The sequence below is a fragment of the Cyprinodon variegatus genome, unplaced genomic scaffold (genome assembly GCF_000732505.1).
Source record: "Cyprinodon variegatus isolate N-32 unplaced genomic scaffold, C_variegatus-1.0 Scaffold604, whole genome shotgun sequence".
Lineage (NCBI taxonomy): Eukaryota > Metazoa > Chordata > Actinopteri > Cyprinodontiformes > Cyprinodontidae > Cyprinodon > Cyprinodon variegatus.
In genome coordinates, this window is record NW_015151057.1 from 278785 (window position 1) to 298226 (window position 19442).

The 19442-nt window shown below is 36.2% G+C and overlaps 1 protein-coding gene across 4 annotated transcripts in view; it reads left to right on the forward strand.

Moving 5' to 3' along the window:
• The window catches only part of LOC107096178 (unconventional myosin-X-like), a 58486-nt gene that overhangs the window by 5351 nt on the left and 33693 nt on the right, over nucleotides 1–19442 (forward strand). For all 4 annotated transcript variants that reach the window (XM_015392718.1, XM_015392719.1, XM_015392720.1 and 1 more), the window contains exon 2: nucleotides 11786–11884. In XM_015392718.1, coding sequence (XP_015248204.1) covers nucleotides 11786–11884 — 99 coding nt within the window. The remainder of the gene's footprint in view (nucleotides 1–11785; nucleotides 11885–19442) is intronic.

Consider the following 19442-nt stretch of genomic DNA (forward strand, 5'->3'; position numbering starts at 1 on the left):
AGACGAGCAGATAAATCCCAGAATGCTTTGCAAGGAGAGCTCTCTTCGCAAAATATCATGGGATTTGTTGTCACAGCCGTCCGCTGTCATCATAGACAGAGCGACTAATTTTCTACATTGTGAGATCAAAAAAGTTCTATTTTTCTATTTCTAATAACAAAGATGGTGCAGGCACCATCGCGGGGTGGAAGAGTCACTCGACCAATTTGGAGCGAAAAGTAGTGATCAACTGTCAGAACTGTCAGTTACCTGAATTCACTATAAAGTCCGCTATATATTCCCGCTGTATAGAGGATGTTCGGACACAGCCATAGTTTGTTTATCAGCTGTCTATAAAAAGCAGCAGGGGAAGCAGACATTAAGCTTATACCTCCCCTCACTCCTCCATTTTTTTTTTACAGGCTTGATTTTCTTCATTCAAATGTTTGTTTTACAGTCTTTAAACAGATCAGGTCATTGTGTCCTTTTCCCCTCTTTTTTTTGTCCCAATCCAAGAGGCAGGTTGTGACAAAATGGGGGCTAGTCCGGGACCACCAGAGTATTGCTGATGATGTACCAGCTTTGTAATGGTTGAGTTTGAAGTAAAGATTCAATTAATGGCCAAGTAGTGCTATCACGTCAGGGTGAATTAAGGTATCTCAGAAATGTTTAATTTATATAACAAGAAATAAGGTGGTTCTAACAGAACAAGGTAGTTTTAAATCATATAAGATATCCCTTCTTCAAATGATGTCAAAATGTAAAAGATAAGCAGTTACAGCTCCGTCTTTTTAAGATCTCTTTTAGAAATGTTTCTAGTTGTTCTATAACTTTACCAAAATATCAGCTTGTGCTTTGTGTAACCAGAAGTCTTTGACTGGACACAGGCTGATATGTTTAATAAATCTTCCCACCAAAAGGCTTCATTTATTCCTGGGATGTTACTGAGTTTATGTGCAGATGGCAGGTGTGTATAGAGCACAGTAAACAGATGGGCTTTCAAGAGGGATCCTCTGTTTGACCAACATAGATAATATTTAGTCTCTAGGGCCCATTTGGAATTATCATTAGTTCCAGAAACCAGCATGCATGGATGAACAGCAGACAACATTAGTCTTCATAACAGTCTGTTTTTAACTGAAGAGACTATTTATGTTGTGATGCTGTGGGCCTCTATATGATGTGAACATATTAACTCAAAGGATTGTGGTGGAATTTGTATCATATAGCTATTAAATGTATGCATGTTTAATTATTAGCTGAAAAACAACAATCTCAAACATCCAAGCATCTTTTTAATGTTAATTATTTTATAAAGGAAATAAAAGAAAAAATGGGAAGTTAGAAGAGCCATTTTTGATGCATGTTGTATGTAATAACATTTGATGTTAAGTGTGTAGCAACTGCAAGAACTGGTTCAGTAGAGGGAGGGAAACAGTCGCTGGAGATGTGTGACCTATATTCAGCAGCTCCGAACACATTTGTTCTGCTCAGGAGCTCCATCAGCTCTGCTTCTCTCCTTCTCCTTGTCTCCCCTTCTCTCTGATGCTCTGTCTCTCCTTGCGGCCACTTTCTCTGCGCTTCTTTAGCTCACACAACCAAACACACTCAGCGCTGCTCTGCCATCTCCCTCCCCCTTCTGGCATCTCTCTTGTTTCAGTCTTCTCTTTTTTGATTTCCTTCTCGGTTTACATTCTTGCTTGTTTTGCCCTTTTTTTTGCTGCTAGGATAATAAATAAAGCGATATTAAATATTATATTGCTGCATTACACAGTATCATGAAAATGATCGTCCCCTTACAGATTTTGGTTGACATTCTACAAAAAAAATGTTAATCTAAGGAAGTCATTTAAGAGAATATACATTTAAAATAAGAAAAAAATTATTGCAGTCTGTTATTTAAAGTGCATACTATCTGATTATCTTATTTTAAGGGTAAAAGTGCTAATTCCATTGGCAGATCATCTTATTTTCTTGCACAAATTAAGAGTAAAAACACTTATTTTAATGCATTTTTACTAATTTTCAGAATGTTTTTGCAGTGCACTCTTAGTCTTTAGGTCTGACAAAGATAGTCTTTCAAAATATTTCCATTTCTGAAAGGCACAAAAAAATTGGTAGCCTCAATCTTGAAGCAACTCTATATTTTATTAGCCTTAACTAGCCAAACTGGCTTCTGCCAGACTTGTAGAAAACAAGCAGTCACTTAAATAAAACCTGCTTGACACCACAGTGTAGGAAAATATATCCTAGAAATTAGCTCGTCGTACCCAGAAGTATAAAAAAATCCTAAATAGTTCAGTTTGGGTGAGATAATAAAGAGAAAATGGAAACCGTTAATAAAAAAAAAAAAAAAATCAGTTTTATCCTCTGAGGTTATATTGCTGTTTCATTACCTGGATTACCTGTTCTAGCTGCTCTCTAGCTGAAAATCCTAAAGGACAATATCTCTGACCATCAGTTTGTGATCTTAAATTCAAGCGCTGTTAGGTTATGAAGAAAAACTGAGATGCCATGTTGTGACCTTAAACAGATGGGCGATGCCAAAATCCCTGTTTTGAGATGCAAAAGATAGGGCATTTAGCTTTCAAACAGGGTCAGGTTGGTTTGGAAAGATTTATTTCCCCTCAGTGAATTAAAACAACACTTAATAACTGCATTTTTATTTACTTTGTTATCTTAGTGTTAGGAAGTTTGTACCACATTACCGTAGTTTTAAAGTTTGTGTTTGTACCATTTGAAATAGGTGAAAATAATACATTGATAACCTCTAAGCCTTGCATCTCCATCTTCTTTACAAGTCAGAAAATAATGTTTTTTTTTTTTTTTTATGCAGACAGATAAAAAGAGATCATTTGTCTCTTGTGAGACAAATTCAATGTCTCACAAGAGACATTGTATTTGTCAACTGTATTTGGTTTACTTTAAAAAGAGTACAGTACAAAATATTTTTCTAAATTTAGGAAGTCTTCATTCTTTGTTTTTGCTTATGGCAATAAGTAAACATTGTTATCATAACTTCTGCTTATTTACTAAGATACTGTAAAACTTTTATGTTTTTACTCAACATTTTTTTAGCAAGATGATCCTATACCTGGTAGGGCTACAACTAACACTTTTTTTGCAAATCAAATAATATGTCAATAATTTTTCGATTAATCGATTAATGATTGGATAGCCACTTGAGGAGTTCTGGATGGAGCATATTGACAGGAGAAAATTTTTTTATTTTTTTATTAAATGCTAAATGTTTACATATTTTGTTATAATGTTTATATAATTGCTGCTCTAAATGGGTTGATCTGTCAGCTAAAGGCATATTTTACAGTCTCTACTCCTGTTAATGATTAATCGATTACTAAATTAGTTGACAATTATATCAATAATCGATTAATCATGATTAATCCAATTATTTTAGCCCTTATACCTAGTACTTTAAGGTAGCATGCCAAATAGATATGCTACCTTACAATGCCAGAGTAATACACTCCTGCACAAAACTATAAGAATATTAGACTCAAACTGATTTTGCACTGCACTTCATTTTGTTTTCAGCTTTTTTGGTGCATACATGTGAATAGGTCTATGTCCACAATGTTAAGATGCATTGTCAATTCCTGGTAAGAAAATAGGCAACAGCTTATGTATCAGGTTTGACAGATTAAAGTGTGACGATGAGTGCTTTGATTAGCGTTTTTAATCAGTTTAAACTTAGTTGGATGAAAATCCCTCGTTCTGATTGCTCATACCTAAAAGAAACATTCAATACAATTAATTCAATATATCTAATCTTCTGTGTGTCCATGTTGAAATACCAACTGTCCATCATCAACAAATGCTGAGCGTAAAAGTCCTGTTTCCATGGTGCTCTGTTTCAACGCCTTCTGAGGAGCTTCGTTCCCAGGATGTCGGCTGGGGGTGTGCGTGACTGTGTTGTAATCAAAATGGCAATGAACATGATAATTAGCATTCCAAAGGAGTGCTAGCATAAATAGGACATATGCAGAGTGTACACATTTATACACTCACATACATACAGTGATGTTATGTGCATTTTGGGCATTGATTCTGATCTGGTTGACTTTGGAATATTTGATAACATGTCTACCTTCTAATCTGCTGAATATTAAAATACCTTCTTTCCAAAATATGAACATTTATCATTTTTAATCAGTTGAATAAAGCAAAAGAAGCTACTTAAAAATGTTTTACATCTGCTGTATACTAGACACTTTTCCAGACCTCTTAGGTCTTCTGGTTCTAACTTACTTTTTAGATGGAGAAGCAGTTTTCAGTTCCTACACTCCACTACTCTGGAAATCAAAACATTATTTGTTCACTCTCTAGTCTAACTTTATTTTAATTTTTTAAAATAATTTTATATTTTCAAGCATTATTTTAAATACTTTTATTTTTCTCTTCATGTGTTTTTCCTCTGCAATGTGCCTTACCTTGCCTTACTATTCTACAGATATTGCAATTGCTCTCTGTTTTTACATACAACATTGACCGGTGATCCTGCCATCTTCCCTGACATAAATAAATAGTAATGAGTACACAAACATCAATTTTTGTACTTAAATATTAATATTTGTACTGATATGTAACATTTCCTTTTTTATGCATGACCACAATGTTTAATCTGAAATCTAAAATTCATACAGCATTAATTACCTTCTCAGTTTATCTTATCCGTTTAGAATAAATAAAACATATTGATAGCAGTACACTGAAAAACAGGCCAAGCTCTAAAATCTATAAACAAAGGCGTAGATGGCAGCGGCACAGCTGATATTTCTCTCCAGTATTGAGTCACAGCCAAAAAGGAACAGACTAGATAAAGCTACTATGATTAGAAAAAGCAGGGAGAGCATAACGTTAGAGATTAAACTAACAAATACTGCAGAGTAGGAGGATAGTAACAGGATGAAGCAGAAAGAGGAAAAGGATTCCCTATGTCTTCCAGCAGTCTAAGCCTATAGGAGCATAACTATAGAGATAGCCCAGGATAACCTGAGCCACTCTAACTATAAGCTTTATCAAAAAGGAAAGTTTTAAGCTTAGCCTAGAAAGTAGACATGGTGTCTGCCTCACGGACTAACACTGGTAGTTTGTTCTACAGGAGAGGAGCCTGATAACTAAAAGATCTCCCATTATACTTTTAGAAATTCTATGAACCATTACCAAACCTGCAGATTGAGAGCAAAGTGCTCTCAATCTGGAAATGATCCAATCTCTGATATTAGACAGAGCTATTTAGGGCTTTATATTTGAGAAGGAGGACATTACATTCTATTCTGAATTTAACTGAATAGAAAGTAATGAATGAAAGCTAACATAGGAGAGATATGATCTCTTTTTTAATTTTCATCAGAACTCTGGCTGCAGCATTTTGGATCAGCTGAAGGCTTTTAACTGTACAGTTTATGGACTTCCTGATAGTAAATGCACAAGTTTTTCAGTATCACCCCTGAAACTTTTGCAGTATTCCTGAGGTGAAAGAAGGGAATTCTACAGACCTTTTTGATACAGGATTTGAATGACAAATCAAAAATAACACCAAGATTTTTCCCTTTATTATCTGAGATCAATTTAATCCCATTCAAATGAAGTAACTGACTGATCAGCTTCTTTTCAGAGTCTGGTCAAAAGACAATAACTTCTGTTTTGCCTGCATTCAGAAGAAGTAAATATTTAGAGTCATGCAGGTTTTTTTGTCTTCAAGACATGCCCTGAAGTCAATGTAATGGTTTAATTTCCTCTTGATTTATTAACAAATATAGTTAACTATCATCAGCATAGCAGTGAAGGTTAATCCCAGGCTGTCTAATCATTTCAGCAATGAGCACTGAGCCCTATGGTACTCCACAGGTAACTCTGCTGCATCATGAGGATTTATCATTAACATGAACAAACTGAAAACTGACAGATCTCTGATAATGGTAATAATAATAATATTAATACTAATAATAATTACAATGGCAGTAAATTAAAGTGGATAAATTTCATGATTAAAAACAGCGATAATATCTGAAATAAATAAGTTCTATTTCGCTATATTTTCACTTTAATCTCTTTCTGTGACAGATGTGACTTATATACAGTCAGGTGACAACCACCAACCCACAGACACTAATGCCCACTCACATAAACGGATGTTGGTCTCCTTCCAGCTGCCATAATCTGCTTAAAACCTCTCTGTCCTGATTGTATTGTCACATTTAATGGGATATGTCTGCCACAGTTTAGGATTCTGACACAGGATGGGCAGCAATTGCAGGAAGTATCAGAAAGAGAATCGTTCTAATACATGTCTTTGTCGCATAAATCTTGTCCCTCAGTTTAGCCTTTATAATCTTTAAGGTATTTTCTCTAAAACTCAAAATAAGTCTGGGATGGACCAAGGGCGGATCTTTTTTTAAGTCCTTTGTTTTGAAATGATTTCCTAGACCCTTAGCACTCGCCCAGACATGTGCTGTACCAAATAAAAATTTTTCCCCTGAATCTTATCCTGTGACATACAGCAATTTGTACACAGAATCTCTTCTTCCTAGTTTAACAGATTCTTTTGATAAATTGACAGAATACTTCATGATCTTTGTTTACCTAGGGGGAGGCTAAAACTGATGGTAGAGGTACAGAAAACTCACCTGGAGGACATTACATAGTTTGTGAAGAAACGCCTTATTCTAGATGTTGCTGTCATGCTTTTATCAATGTCAGAGAATAATTTTTAAAACAACATATAGCTTTTTTTTCTATAGGGGTCCATTTGAAGTGAAAACACTATTTGAGTGTTGCTCTTTAAGTAAAGTCTGATTTATTGATTGAAAGTCCATTTCTAGTCCCTCTCCACTTCTAAGCTGTTAATCAATTGTCTGCCATTAGTTGCTAAATGGTCATATCTCATTCATTTCTGCCATTTCCAATCCTCCACAACACACCATTAGTTTTAATCAGGGCTACAACTAACGAGTACTTTGCTAATAGAATTACCTGTCATAAGTCCCTCGATAAATCGATTAATGATTGGAGCAATCCTTTATAGGAGAATTCTTTTTTGCAGAATTTGAAATACTTGAGGAGTTCAAGACAGAACAGATTCACCAGCAAACATGTTATTTTAATCTAAAATGGATTTTCCCCCCACAATTTTTGACTTAATTGCTGCTCCTAGTGGGTTGTTCTTTTAAGAAAGGCCAATTTATAATTCATATTTTATTAAATTAGTTGAAAGTAATTTCAATTAATCGATTAATTATCCTAAATCAGATTATTTGTTTAAGCTCTAATGTTAGCCAAAACTTTATTTACAATTTAACAACCAGTGGGCCAGGTATTTTCTCCTCTACTGTGCTTTGCATTACTTTGTGTTGTGCATGTTATTATACACAAGGGTTGGGGATGATTTATCTATATGTTGGGGGCAGGGCTGAGGACTCCAGCCTTCAAGAGTGGTCCTTCATCTATGGACGTTTCTGGGGCAGAACCTCGGTCAAATGGCACGGGCATCTATGTAATTACTTGAGCAGAAACAAGGCATTTATCACACAGCTGTTCAAGCTTATGGGAGGAAGGCTGGCTTTTGTGTTTTTGTGGTTAATGAACAATTATTTATTGAGCAGGGTTCATTAGTACTTCTATTCTAGTTTATTTTTGGTATAATCACTGCTTGGAGTTTTTATTCTACAAAGGGGATATTATTGTTGTACATTATAGTTTAACCTCCAAAGGTCGACAGAGGGGTTGGTTCTAGTGTTATTCATGGCATTAACAAATGTAATTTCTGTGTATTTCTAGCTCCTTTTTAAATTAATTTGTTGTATTGGATTCCCATTATATAATATAGCAAAGCCACTCTCTGCCAATGAACGCAGAAGCAGCAGAAGCATCAGACGCATCTGTACAAACTTTACTCGGACCGTAATGTTTATAATCTTTAAAAGTAAAGCAGCAGGCACTTTTCTGCTTCTATCGCTTGCGGTCTGAAAGTAGCATTTTTGTGACTTATCAGTTTTGTTAAAAGGAACTTTTTTTAAGAAATGAAAAAACAACAAGCTTTCTATGATTTGAAGTCATTTGTCTATTTTAAAGCAAAAATCTTAGAAGATCCAAGATCTCATTTAACATGAGAGATCTGTCTTGATAAACACAAACAAATATGGTCGCGGTTTTGTCTTGATTGACCTCTAAATCTCTTAGCCTTATCTTTTCTCACTACTCCCTGGTCTCAGTAATGTCTTGGTCTACTGTAGGTTGGTGCAGTCTTAACTGCAACATTACAACATGGTGGTGTAAGAATAGATAGCTGTGAATGGTATTACATTGAATAAATTATGATTAAACTATCATATTTTCAAGTGGCTTTTTTCCATCCATGAACATTTCTCTCTGGCACAAACAAGATACGTCATTGGACAACATCTCTTTAGCAGGATGATGAGCACTCGACCAGTTTGTTTTAGCTGGAGGTCAGGGGTCATGTTCTAGACATTTCAGGTGGGTTCTGATTTTATGAGGCTGGAGAAAATGCTTAGTGGAGAAAGCTGACGGTCTAAATTTGTTTATTTCTCATTCAGGTAAGTGTAAAACTTATAAGTGCAGAGAAAATAAAAAGAGTCTCTTGATATGCATGGCCATTCCTGTCTGTCTGAGTGTGCAATACAAGGGGGAGGGGCTGAGATCACCAGGAGGAGGAGAATAATGGTGTGTGGGTGGGTGGTGATTGTAACACCGGCAGGTCATTTATAACCTTCCTTTTCTGCTCAAATGTGTTTGAACAAGAATCAGCAAAAAGCAGCTCTGTGCATAAAAATCATGTTTATTCTCAAACTCTTGAACATTTTATAGTGCTGTGTGATTATGCCTTTGCTATAAGTGGGTAGGGAGAGATTAGAGCCAGTGGAGATCATCAGATCACTGTAACAGACGAGTGTGTAGGAATCTGACAGATCAGATGGAATTAGTAATGAGCAGGCCGACAAACTGCGTGCAAAAGGATCTGGAAGAGCGAGGGGCTGGGATTTTATTGAGAGAGAGTCAGAGGAGAGAACAACCAGGACAAGAAACAGGAGTTAAGATTTTAAATGCAATGGTTGAATAGGAGGAATTCAAGTTTTAGCAAAAAGCAAACCTCCAGATAGACTCAGTATTTCTGAATACCTTAATCTCTCACCCTAATCATCTTGCACATGTTTACTAAGCATAGTTAGCATGTGGGACCATCTGATTAATAAGAGTTAATTTCAACTTCACATCTTTTAAAGCACACAACTCATTTCCTTGGACACAATTTTACAAGTTAGTTGACTTCAAAAGAACACAGAGAATGACCACTTAGTACTACCTAAAGTAACTTGTAGAGGTATCCCAAGGTTTTTACATGTTGCACCCCTTCTTTAGTGAGATCTGGTATGTGATTGACAGACACAATAGGGTGCACACAGCTAAAGTGTAAAAGAAATTGACTCCTGGCTTTTAGTCTTTTTAAAAACAAACAACAAATTATAGCCGTCGAGGCCCACTGTCTATCTGCCAATGGGTCCATGTTTTGGCCAGATTATTCTGTCAAGGTTGAGAGGACCCATAATTTGAAGTAAACAGGTCAGTGTGATCACAAAAGCGTTTATTAATGTACGTCGTATCTGCAACTCGACGTAAAAGGCCGGAATCTCTGTTGTGGGAAAACTCAGGTCAGTGACCACATAAATCTGACGGAGGGCGGTTACGAACATGTGAGTCACTAACCTGGTTTTAGAGTTCAGTCTGTGCCCAGAAGAAGGAGTGGAATCCAGCCAGTTCACTAATAACAGCAAGTGGTGAACGCTCCCCAGAGAGTTCCAGGAGCCAGAGCCAAAAGACTGCTGAACTGGCTGACAAACAGATCTAAGCAGATGAAGGAAGGCAGGAGTTTCCAGAAGATGAAGCCCAAGCCAGTGTCAAAGAGATTAACAGGTGTCCAGACCAGAAGATCAGAGATCTGAAGAGGTACCGAGGGGAAATCCAAGTCAAAGCCAGGAGAGAGATCCAGGTTCAGTCCACAGGCAGAAACCAGCAGGGGTCTAAAGACATGTCAGGCAAACAAATCTGAAGCAGGAACAGGCAGGCTCAAAGGTCCGAGGGCAGCACTGGTCAGGATCAGGCAATCAGAACAAGAACAGGTATGCTAGAGAACTTTCACCGAAGGCTCAAATAATCTGCCACTGATGATTGGGAGCAATCAGTTTAAATAGAGGCAGGAGCACATGGATGAGATGAACAGTGATGAGAAACTGGGCGGAGCTACGCAGGTGAATAGAATGAACCATTAAGCCAGTTATCAGTGCCAAGATCCTGACAAAAGCTGAGATATGTTTAATGGATATTTCCTTTCTCTTCTTAATAATGAATTTTTTTTACAGACTCTCTTTATCCAGCTATTCTTTAGGATTAAAAATCAGCATGATGATGCATCGTGATGTGCGTCCTTAGGGTTCTTGCATACAGTATTTAACTCTTACTACATGGAATATGGAACAATTTTTGTGTCAATGTTTCAGCAATGGCTTCTTCTTAATCCATCAATTAAACTCAGGTCAACAGATTCTCCTTTAACCTTATGGTGCAGGAATTTTGGAAATTTAATGTTAATTAATATTTGGGTGGGCTGCTCGGTCCGGGGTCTTTCTGCATGGTCTTTGCATGGTCTCCCTGAGCATGCGTGTGTTCTCTCCAGGTACTCTGGCTAACTCCCACAGCCCAAAAACATAACTGTTATGTTCATTGGCTTCTCTACATTCTCCTTAGGTGTGAGTGTGTGTGATTGGTTGCTTGTCTTGTTTGTCTCATAGTGTAAAATAATTTATCTAAATCCTATACAGTAATGTTACATTTTATCTTAACCTGTGGTATTTGGATTTTTAGAATCATAAAATTGTGGAAACATGTTCTGCTGTGTATCCCGTAATTACCTTTATGACTCAGAATGAATTTTTAGACTGAAATAACTCAAATTGAATCAGTAGAGAAGGACCAGGTTTCTGAATTAACATTGAAACTTGTCTTTGCTTTGTTTGCATCAGGCTATTCATTTATATGCTTGTGCTTAAAAATGCAAATATGCTATCATCATTATAATTTAGTTTTTGCATCATAATTGGATTCCAATTTATTTAGCCCCCAGAATCTGAATCTGAAACTACCAGTTAGGGACATTAAAAGATTTAGTGCCGCTGCAGCAGCATAAACAGCATAAGACCCATTTATTTGCACAGCTCCAGTCGCTTCATTGAATTTTGTCCTCAGTTTCCTGCCCCTAAAGTTTACCTCCTCTTTCTTGCTGCAGACATTTTTTAGCTTCAGGTCAGAAGTCAATGGTTTTCTGACCAACCAAAGCCTTGTAAGTGCTGAAGGTTCATGTCAGGTCAGAGAAATTCACTGTTTCTCTAACATTAACTGATTCACACACAAAGACCAATCCAAGTTTAATACTGCTGCTTGGCCAGATGTTGTAGTCTGTAGTACTTCCTATTTTGCACATATGTTTCCTTCAGCATATGGACAGAATCTTACGCCTTAATGCACTCAGACATCAATCATGTGCTCCATTTTTTTCTGTAATTTTGTTTAACCAGAAAATCTTTTAATGACTCAATTCACGGATCACATCTGTTTCCTTACCGTCAAACTCACCCTATTTTCTAGTTTAATTTCACTCACTGGTTGTGCTGCTTTCCAGTTTAGTCCTGTTGTGTCTTAAATAAACTAAAAGGACTTTGTGCATGTTTTCAATGCTTAACCTGAATATTTGTGTTTCTGTGTGATGCAGGGGGCCCGGGTTTGGGTCAAGGAGAAGGAACAGTTTCTCCCAGCCACTGTTAACTCCTGTGGAGATGGAACCCTAGTGGTCACATCTGACTATGGAGAGGTAAGGAATATGCAAACATCATCCTCCCTACTTCGATCGCTTGCAGTGTTCCTCTTTAACTTTACTTACTGAATGTTCATTGTGCAGGTTCATCCTTTCTTCGCCGATCAATACAAACCACAGGCTTTAATGCGGCACATTTTTTGCTCCAGTTCCTTTCTCCATCTCTTCATCCTCATGCATATTCAGATTTCATCTCTGGCACACATTTAGCCTTCAGAGGAGAGCTGAGCTGGATAGAAAAAGCTTAATCACAAACAAAACTGGGAATTTCTTTAGACTGGCACAAAAAAATTTACAGTTTAAAAATACAGAATACATGTATCTTTAATATGTGTACCATCATTCAGTGGAGAGAAAATGCTTAAATAACATGAGCAGTAATATATTCAGTGCAACTCCTACTACAACTACCGTGACTAGAACAGCAGTTAGTATCCCATAGCATTTTTTCTTACAAAAAAATGCTATGGGAAAATTGCATCAGATGCAGGAGTTTTCCGTGCAACCAAAAAGTCGTTGGTTCAAACCCAAGCTCTGGCTTTCAATGTTGTTGTGTCATTTGGCAAGACACATCGACCGCATTGCCCACTGATGGTAGTCAGAGCGCCCGGTCGTGCCAGTGTACGGTGGCCTCGCTTCGGTCAGTGATCCTCAAGGCAGCTAAGGCTACAATGTAGCTTGCCACCATCAGTATGTATAAGTACAGGCAATTTACTATTTGAATCAATGCTGGAGCACAGGAGACAGGGATCTTTGAGCATTTCTCTTTGGACAACCTCTCCAGATCAGAGATTCCCAACCTTTTAACTTCTGACCTGCAAAATATTATCAGAGTAAAATAATGACCAAAGCAATCTGGTAACCTGATATAGCAGCCTTAGAAATAATATAAAACAGCAAAAAAAAAGAAGAAAAAAAAGAAAAATACATACTGAATAGTAAAATACTGGAAAACAGGACCAAAAGGGGAACCCATAACCAGTGAGTCCAAAAGAACGTAGCCAAATCTCTTGGTATTTCAGAGTTAATGATGTAATTTACTCCAACACAGTTTCCATGGTCACTGATGAACAAGCCCACAGCATTATATGCCCCCCACCATGCCTAATAATGAGCATGGGGAGCATTTTCACATAGTTATTATGGGTCTCTTGTTATGTCAGAGTTATACCCCAGGGAATGAAGAAGGAATAAAACATTAGTTTGTTTTCTTCTAGAAAACCTATTATAACCAAATAAAGGTTGCAATACAAATTTTAAGATTACACTATTGCAATTCAAGATTTCCCTGAGTTTTACTAATGGCTACCAGGGGCACCAGCAAACATTCCTCCTCCTATTTAAGGATTTCCTTGTTAACAGAATATTAAAATATTCCATTTGTGCCTGTTAACATTTGTGTTGAAAACATGAACATATTTTTCCTTGGAAGTAACGTTTTTAGATGCATTTAGCACTCAGAACGCCCATGTGCTCCAGTTGGCAGCATTTAATGATTTAACCCCTTAGGAGTTAAGGATTCAGTTACTCCTTCATGCCACAGAACTGCTACATTTTTATGAAATTGCAATTATTTCACCTTTTCTGTTGCTTTTCAGACAACCGTAAGAAGCAGATCTTAATATATGGCTCCTTTGAGTGTTGTTTGGTGACGCAACAAAAATGGAAAAGCATTCACCAAAATAGAGGTTATAGAAACAAGCATTCTCTTTGCTGTGGATTAAAAATTGCCATCCCAACCCCCATCTGGCTCTGCTTACATCCTCGTGTTCCTGCTCTCTGCCAGCGGCTGGTTTTAAATGTTGCCTCTGCAGGAGATTGTGAATATTTGATAGAGAATCAGCAGGATTGGGAGGGGTAAACCCTGGTACAACAGGATCTCACCCGATCTATGCCTGCTGTTTTTAGGACGTTTTCCTGCTTGGTTGTGAAGCATAGTTGACTCCAAGGACCACAGGGCAACGTGAATCCTGCAAGCATATTGCTACTAAAAACTAAAATAAACCACATGGTATGCAGCATTTATGGGTTATTGGTTTATTGGTAAGACCTTCTAGCCATCACCCTAATCTTTAGCTCCCCTTGCAGTGGACCTGCTCATATGAAATTGCGAACGACATGGTTAATATTGCAAACATTGCTAATGTTTGCAAATTTACTATCTTAAAGGACTAATTATTTAGTAGTTGGTTCAATATCATAATTTATCTTCTATTCACATGCTAATAATATATTCAGGCAGTTGGATGGACTCTAATTGCTCTTGAGAAGGTGCATTTTCATTGACTAAGATTCCAAAATTTATTGGAATGGTAGGGAAATAATGGAAAAGAAAGAGGAGAACCAGGGTAAATAGAAATCTTTATCATAATGCGGACATTGCAATGATCATAATGTACTGCAGCCCTGCTCCAGATTCTCTTTCAGATTAATATTGGGACTCTGGCTTAGATGCTTCAGAATATAAACATTACTTCCATTCAGAAAAAGTCTAAATCTGCTGAGGGCAAGAAACGTTTTAAGCTCATCTATGGCTGCGTTTTAACTGTTATTGTATTGAAAGATCTTTTGAATATAATTTGTTCAAGTTATGATTTGTTTTATTAACAAACTGAATCAAAAAGGGAACTTGAAAACAAAAAAGGGATGCAAAGTGGTCTTTTTAATTTCATAATGAAACAAAAAAATAAAATAAAATCACTGAATATTATAAAACTTGATAGGATTATCTTTTCTCCAAATGTCTGATATCTTTAGGAATTAAATTTAACAGAAACTAGGCCAAAACTGCCTCCTTAGGGAGTAAAGGTCGCTGACCCTAGCTTTAGAAATTAATTTCTTTTTTTTTTTTTTTTTTAAACCTAACTCCTTTTTGAACAAGTTTAGTTCAGGTGCTTCATTTTAAAAATACATTATTTTTATAATAAATAACTAAACTTGTCTTTATATTGGGTAACCACTTATAAGCCCACTTTCCTCATTCCCTGTCAAATAATCACAGAGTGAGTTTTAAATATGGTTGGATCTGATCAGATCAGAGAAAATTTAATGAACCTGTGATGAAAGTGGGTCAGCAAAAAAAGGGGGGAAATCCGATAAAGATAGAGTCAGTATATAGCTTTAAAGGTATTAGAAAAAAAAACATTAAAATAAATTGCTTTGTTTTTTTCTTTCTTGATGCAAAATAACTTTAAGCTGTATTGAATTGTTATTCATCCAGCTTTTTTATTTTTTACGATTTTAGACCTTTCTCTAAGGTTGCTATGGTTACAGCATCCTGGTAGTCTCCTCATAAGTGCTGAAACTGTTCGTCTCTAGTTTAAAGCTGAGTTGCATGATGAATGTAGATATAACCCACACATAGTGCTTGTGATGAAGTGATGTATTGTGTGAAGTGGATTTCAGCCGAGCTGAAAAAACCACATTGAAGCTCACTTCTGCATATGAGACAATAAAATTCACTGGATGAGAAGTGAATTTATAACTTTATTTTATTCTTAATATTTAAAGGTTAGCACTGTGCTGTCTACTGACCCACATTTTTCTTTAAAGAGACTTCAGAGTTCATCCCTCTAGGATTTTAGGAGTTACAAAGTTTTTGTGTATCAAATGATGAGATAGAACAAACTCTCCCAAATTTGTGCACACAAGTTTCGAGGCTCAAACAGATAAAATCATGAACTTTACAAGAAAAAGAGGGTGCAATATGGCAGAGAGGTTTTATTGACCTTTAAAGGTATAGTGGAGGATTTGTCACAAATTTTTGAAAAGATCCACCCTCTCAACTTTAAAAAAAAAAGCACTTGAACAACCCTGTACCCATTCCCGAGAGGGAATACCTATTAAACACGTGTGAGAGTGTGCGCGAGCCCATTTCTCCTCGTGCACGCTCTGTTTAAAATTTGCTGTTTGCATCACTCATACAAGCTTACTTTCCAAAAGATTTGCGATTTTTCCACTATTTCAAACTCGCCACCGATAAGTAAAATAGGGGGAAAAGCACAATTAGAAGGACCACTAATTTTGATGATCCACCAGGAAAAAGAGCATCCTCCACTATACCTTTAATCATGCTTATTTAAAATAATTTCTTCTAATCCGTTGCATCAATAGCATAGGAACAGCTGTAGCTTTAGATTTAAATAGTAAGGCACTGCTTGCAGCTAAAATTCAGTTAGAGTTTGACCCAAAGAGTTCTCCGGTCCTTATCAGACACATATAGGTCCGAGGAATCAAATCCAAGGTCAGAGATTAGAGCAGCCGGTGTGTACAGTAGTGTGTGATACTGTATCCCTGCTCTGCTAAGCAGAATATAGGTCACTGTGCCCACAGCGCTACTCTCCACGGCTTTCCATTTTTATCATTCAGGCCTGTGCTTCCTCACTTTTGCTGAATCTAATTCGTGAAGTCAAATGAAAAGGCTAGTCTCCTCCTGGCTCTGCTCCTGAATCATGCAAAGCAGCTTCAGACATCAGAGAGCTTTACGGAAAAAGTACACACATGAAATGTGCACAAGTGTCTCCATAAGTCAGATTAGGAGCAAAGTGAGTGTAATGAAATGAAGCATTTGGAAATGGTGGATGGATAAAATGGATTGTGTGTCAAAGAAAAGGAAGTTTCAATGGTTGTATCACTGCAAAATAAAAGGAAGATTATGCAGGCTGTTCCTAATTGTATGACTGTTTTTAACTGCTTCTGCTCTCAAAAATGTGAGAAACATTATATTAATTAATAATAGCAGGATATCTTGGAATTATTTTATGTAAATAACTAATGCATTAATTCAAATAGATCAACATATAAAATATTTAAAATATTACCATTCACTACACACTAAAATATAGAAAAGAAGCTACACAAATATACCCAAAACATAATTTCTTTACGAACCATTTTATAGAAATTAGACATATGGAAACTATTATGTAAACAAAATGCATTATACACATTATATAAAAAAAAAATGTTTGCATTTAATTCAAATACATGATATTCATTACCATTATGATACTTAGGTGTTTATGTTTTGGCTTATTTTGTGTCTCTGTTTGGTTTATGAAATATATGTGTTGCTCTATTAGTTACATCCTTTGTGTTTATTTGCTTGGTTTATGATTGTGGCCTTTTTAGATATCTGTTAGGTTTTTACTGTTGGATTAATTGTTTATTTTTGTGCCATTGGAGCTTCATTGGGGTCTTCTTCTTCCTCAGCTGCTCCACATTTTTTCTAGTTTGCTTAATTGTCTCCTTTGTTATTCTCCATCCCTCCCTAAGAATTTAAGCTCCTGAGTTCTCATTTTTACTGCTGCATTCTTATGTACTACTATTGTACGCCTTTACTATACCTGTTATTCTGTCACTCTGCTAGACTGCCTGTTTAAGCCTGTATCTCCCTGTGATTCCAACTTTCTACATTATTTCATTCATTATGAAATCACACAGTTTTCTCAGTCTGCACTTAGATCCTTCCCAACTAACAAAAATCACATAAAGTTAATCCCAAATGTGTATACATCCTTGATAAATGCAAACTTTCTGGAATTATCTCATCTGGTTGAATTGTCTGTGTAAAATGCCTAGAAATGACATGTGTTGTGAATTGGCACTATACAAATAATCATAAATAAATTGAATTGAAAGCTTTTCAACATATGTGACATTTACACCACATCATTAAACTGAAAAAACAAAAAACAAAACAAAAACAATGTTGTTGGAAGGAAAAATATCAGATATGAAAAAGGTTCAAAACCTGTTTTAATAAGTGTGTGCAAACTTTGTTAAAGCACGGCTTGAGGGATTTTTGTCTGGAATAGAGTCAAGAAAATTAATTTCCAGACCTTAAAATTTCCTTTCATGCCTCCATTCTTGCTAGTATTAGGAGAGATTTTTATTCTTATTGAATAAAAAGTGTCTCAATAAGTGAAGTAAGTGCTGCATTTGTCTGCATCTTGTTGGTCCTTTTTGTAATCTTTAATGATTCATAAGAAACTTTAAGAATTTTGTATTTGTATGATTTATCTGCAATATTGTTCATGGCTTGGCCTTACATCATTAAAAATTAATCCTGCATACTGACTTTTTAAATGCAATCTATGACAAACAGAGAGAAAAAGGACCTGACACATTCAAATTTTCCTACTGAGGTGTGATTTATAACTAAGTAAAGATCTGAGTTGTTGATTTATGCTCCAATTTTGGATCAGGCTTTGTTCTCTTGATCAATCTGAAGTAATTTTTCTTGCATTTTTTTCAATGCAAGAAATGCTCCTTGCCCCTGGTTAGACTGTCTCGGGCATAAACCCTAATTTGTGCAGCTGTGAAGGCGTTAGAGACTTCCGCTGTCTTTTTTTGTGAGTCAAAATAAAGTACAAATATTTTAACAGAATGTGTTAAAACCCTGAGGGCAAATTGAGGAAGGCATTTAGAGAAATCCTTTCTTGTCTCCTGCTGTAGGTCCATTATATACGAGTCTCTGACATATTTTTTAACTTTAAAGTATCTTCTTTTTTTACAGAATCTATTCATTGTGGGTAATCCTGAGTTATTCTAAAGTTAAACTTTCAGTTTAAGACTGAGTAGTTGAAAACAAATTTGATTTTGCAAAAACCGCCCCCTGCACCAGACTGTAAAGGAGCTGAGCAGCTCCTTTAGTCAAAGACAATTTCTCCCTGTTTTTAAAAGGAACGATAACGCAGGTCATTCCTCCCTGCTTCCAACAGACTTCACAATGCAGCGCTATAACTGCAATAAATTGTGCAATCACTATTTAATACCCTGTGCAATATCCCTGTGCAATAATCCTGTTCAATAAGAGAGCTCAGCTGTTATATATATCTATGTGGACTCAATGTATATGCTGCATATACTCCATGCATCTTTTCTTCCTTTTGGCAGCTTCTTTTTAACTATTGAGGCGATTTGAAAAGTACATTTCTCCACTGTGAGATCAATATAGTCCATCTTATCTTGGAAAAACTAGATTTTTTTTCTGGTATAAAAAAAGCTTTCTAATGCATTAATTGATTTCAAATGTTTTTTTTTTTCTGTGGGTAAAAAAAGATTTATCACAAAATAACAAATATAAATAATGGCAGTAATGCTGTTACCCCTGCAAACCTGTTTGAAATGAATACAACAAACTTTAAACAATCCTGTGCAAATTGCCACCAGATTTGTAGTAAATGAATGAAAAAATAAATCTGCATGCTTAATACAGTTGAGATATCCCAAAGGAGTTCTTTTTTGTCTGCAAAGGGTAGCTGTCAGCTGAGGTGGCAATACTCCTGTGTGACCTAACACAAATGCACAGTGACAGTGCTGAGGGAATGTGGGACCCTATGTGGCCCAGATGTCCTCACGGTGTGGTGCATGAGAAGGCTGGTGTCACTGTTTTGTCAAGAGTCTAAAAAAGTCAAGTTAGCTCAACTTCTCTTATGCAAATGATCTTTTAAATAACTGAAATAGCTGTAGATTTAACATTGAACATATAATTATATCAAGCTATATATTCATAGGTGCAATTACCCCTGAGGTAATCCTATTTCAGTATTTC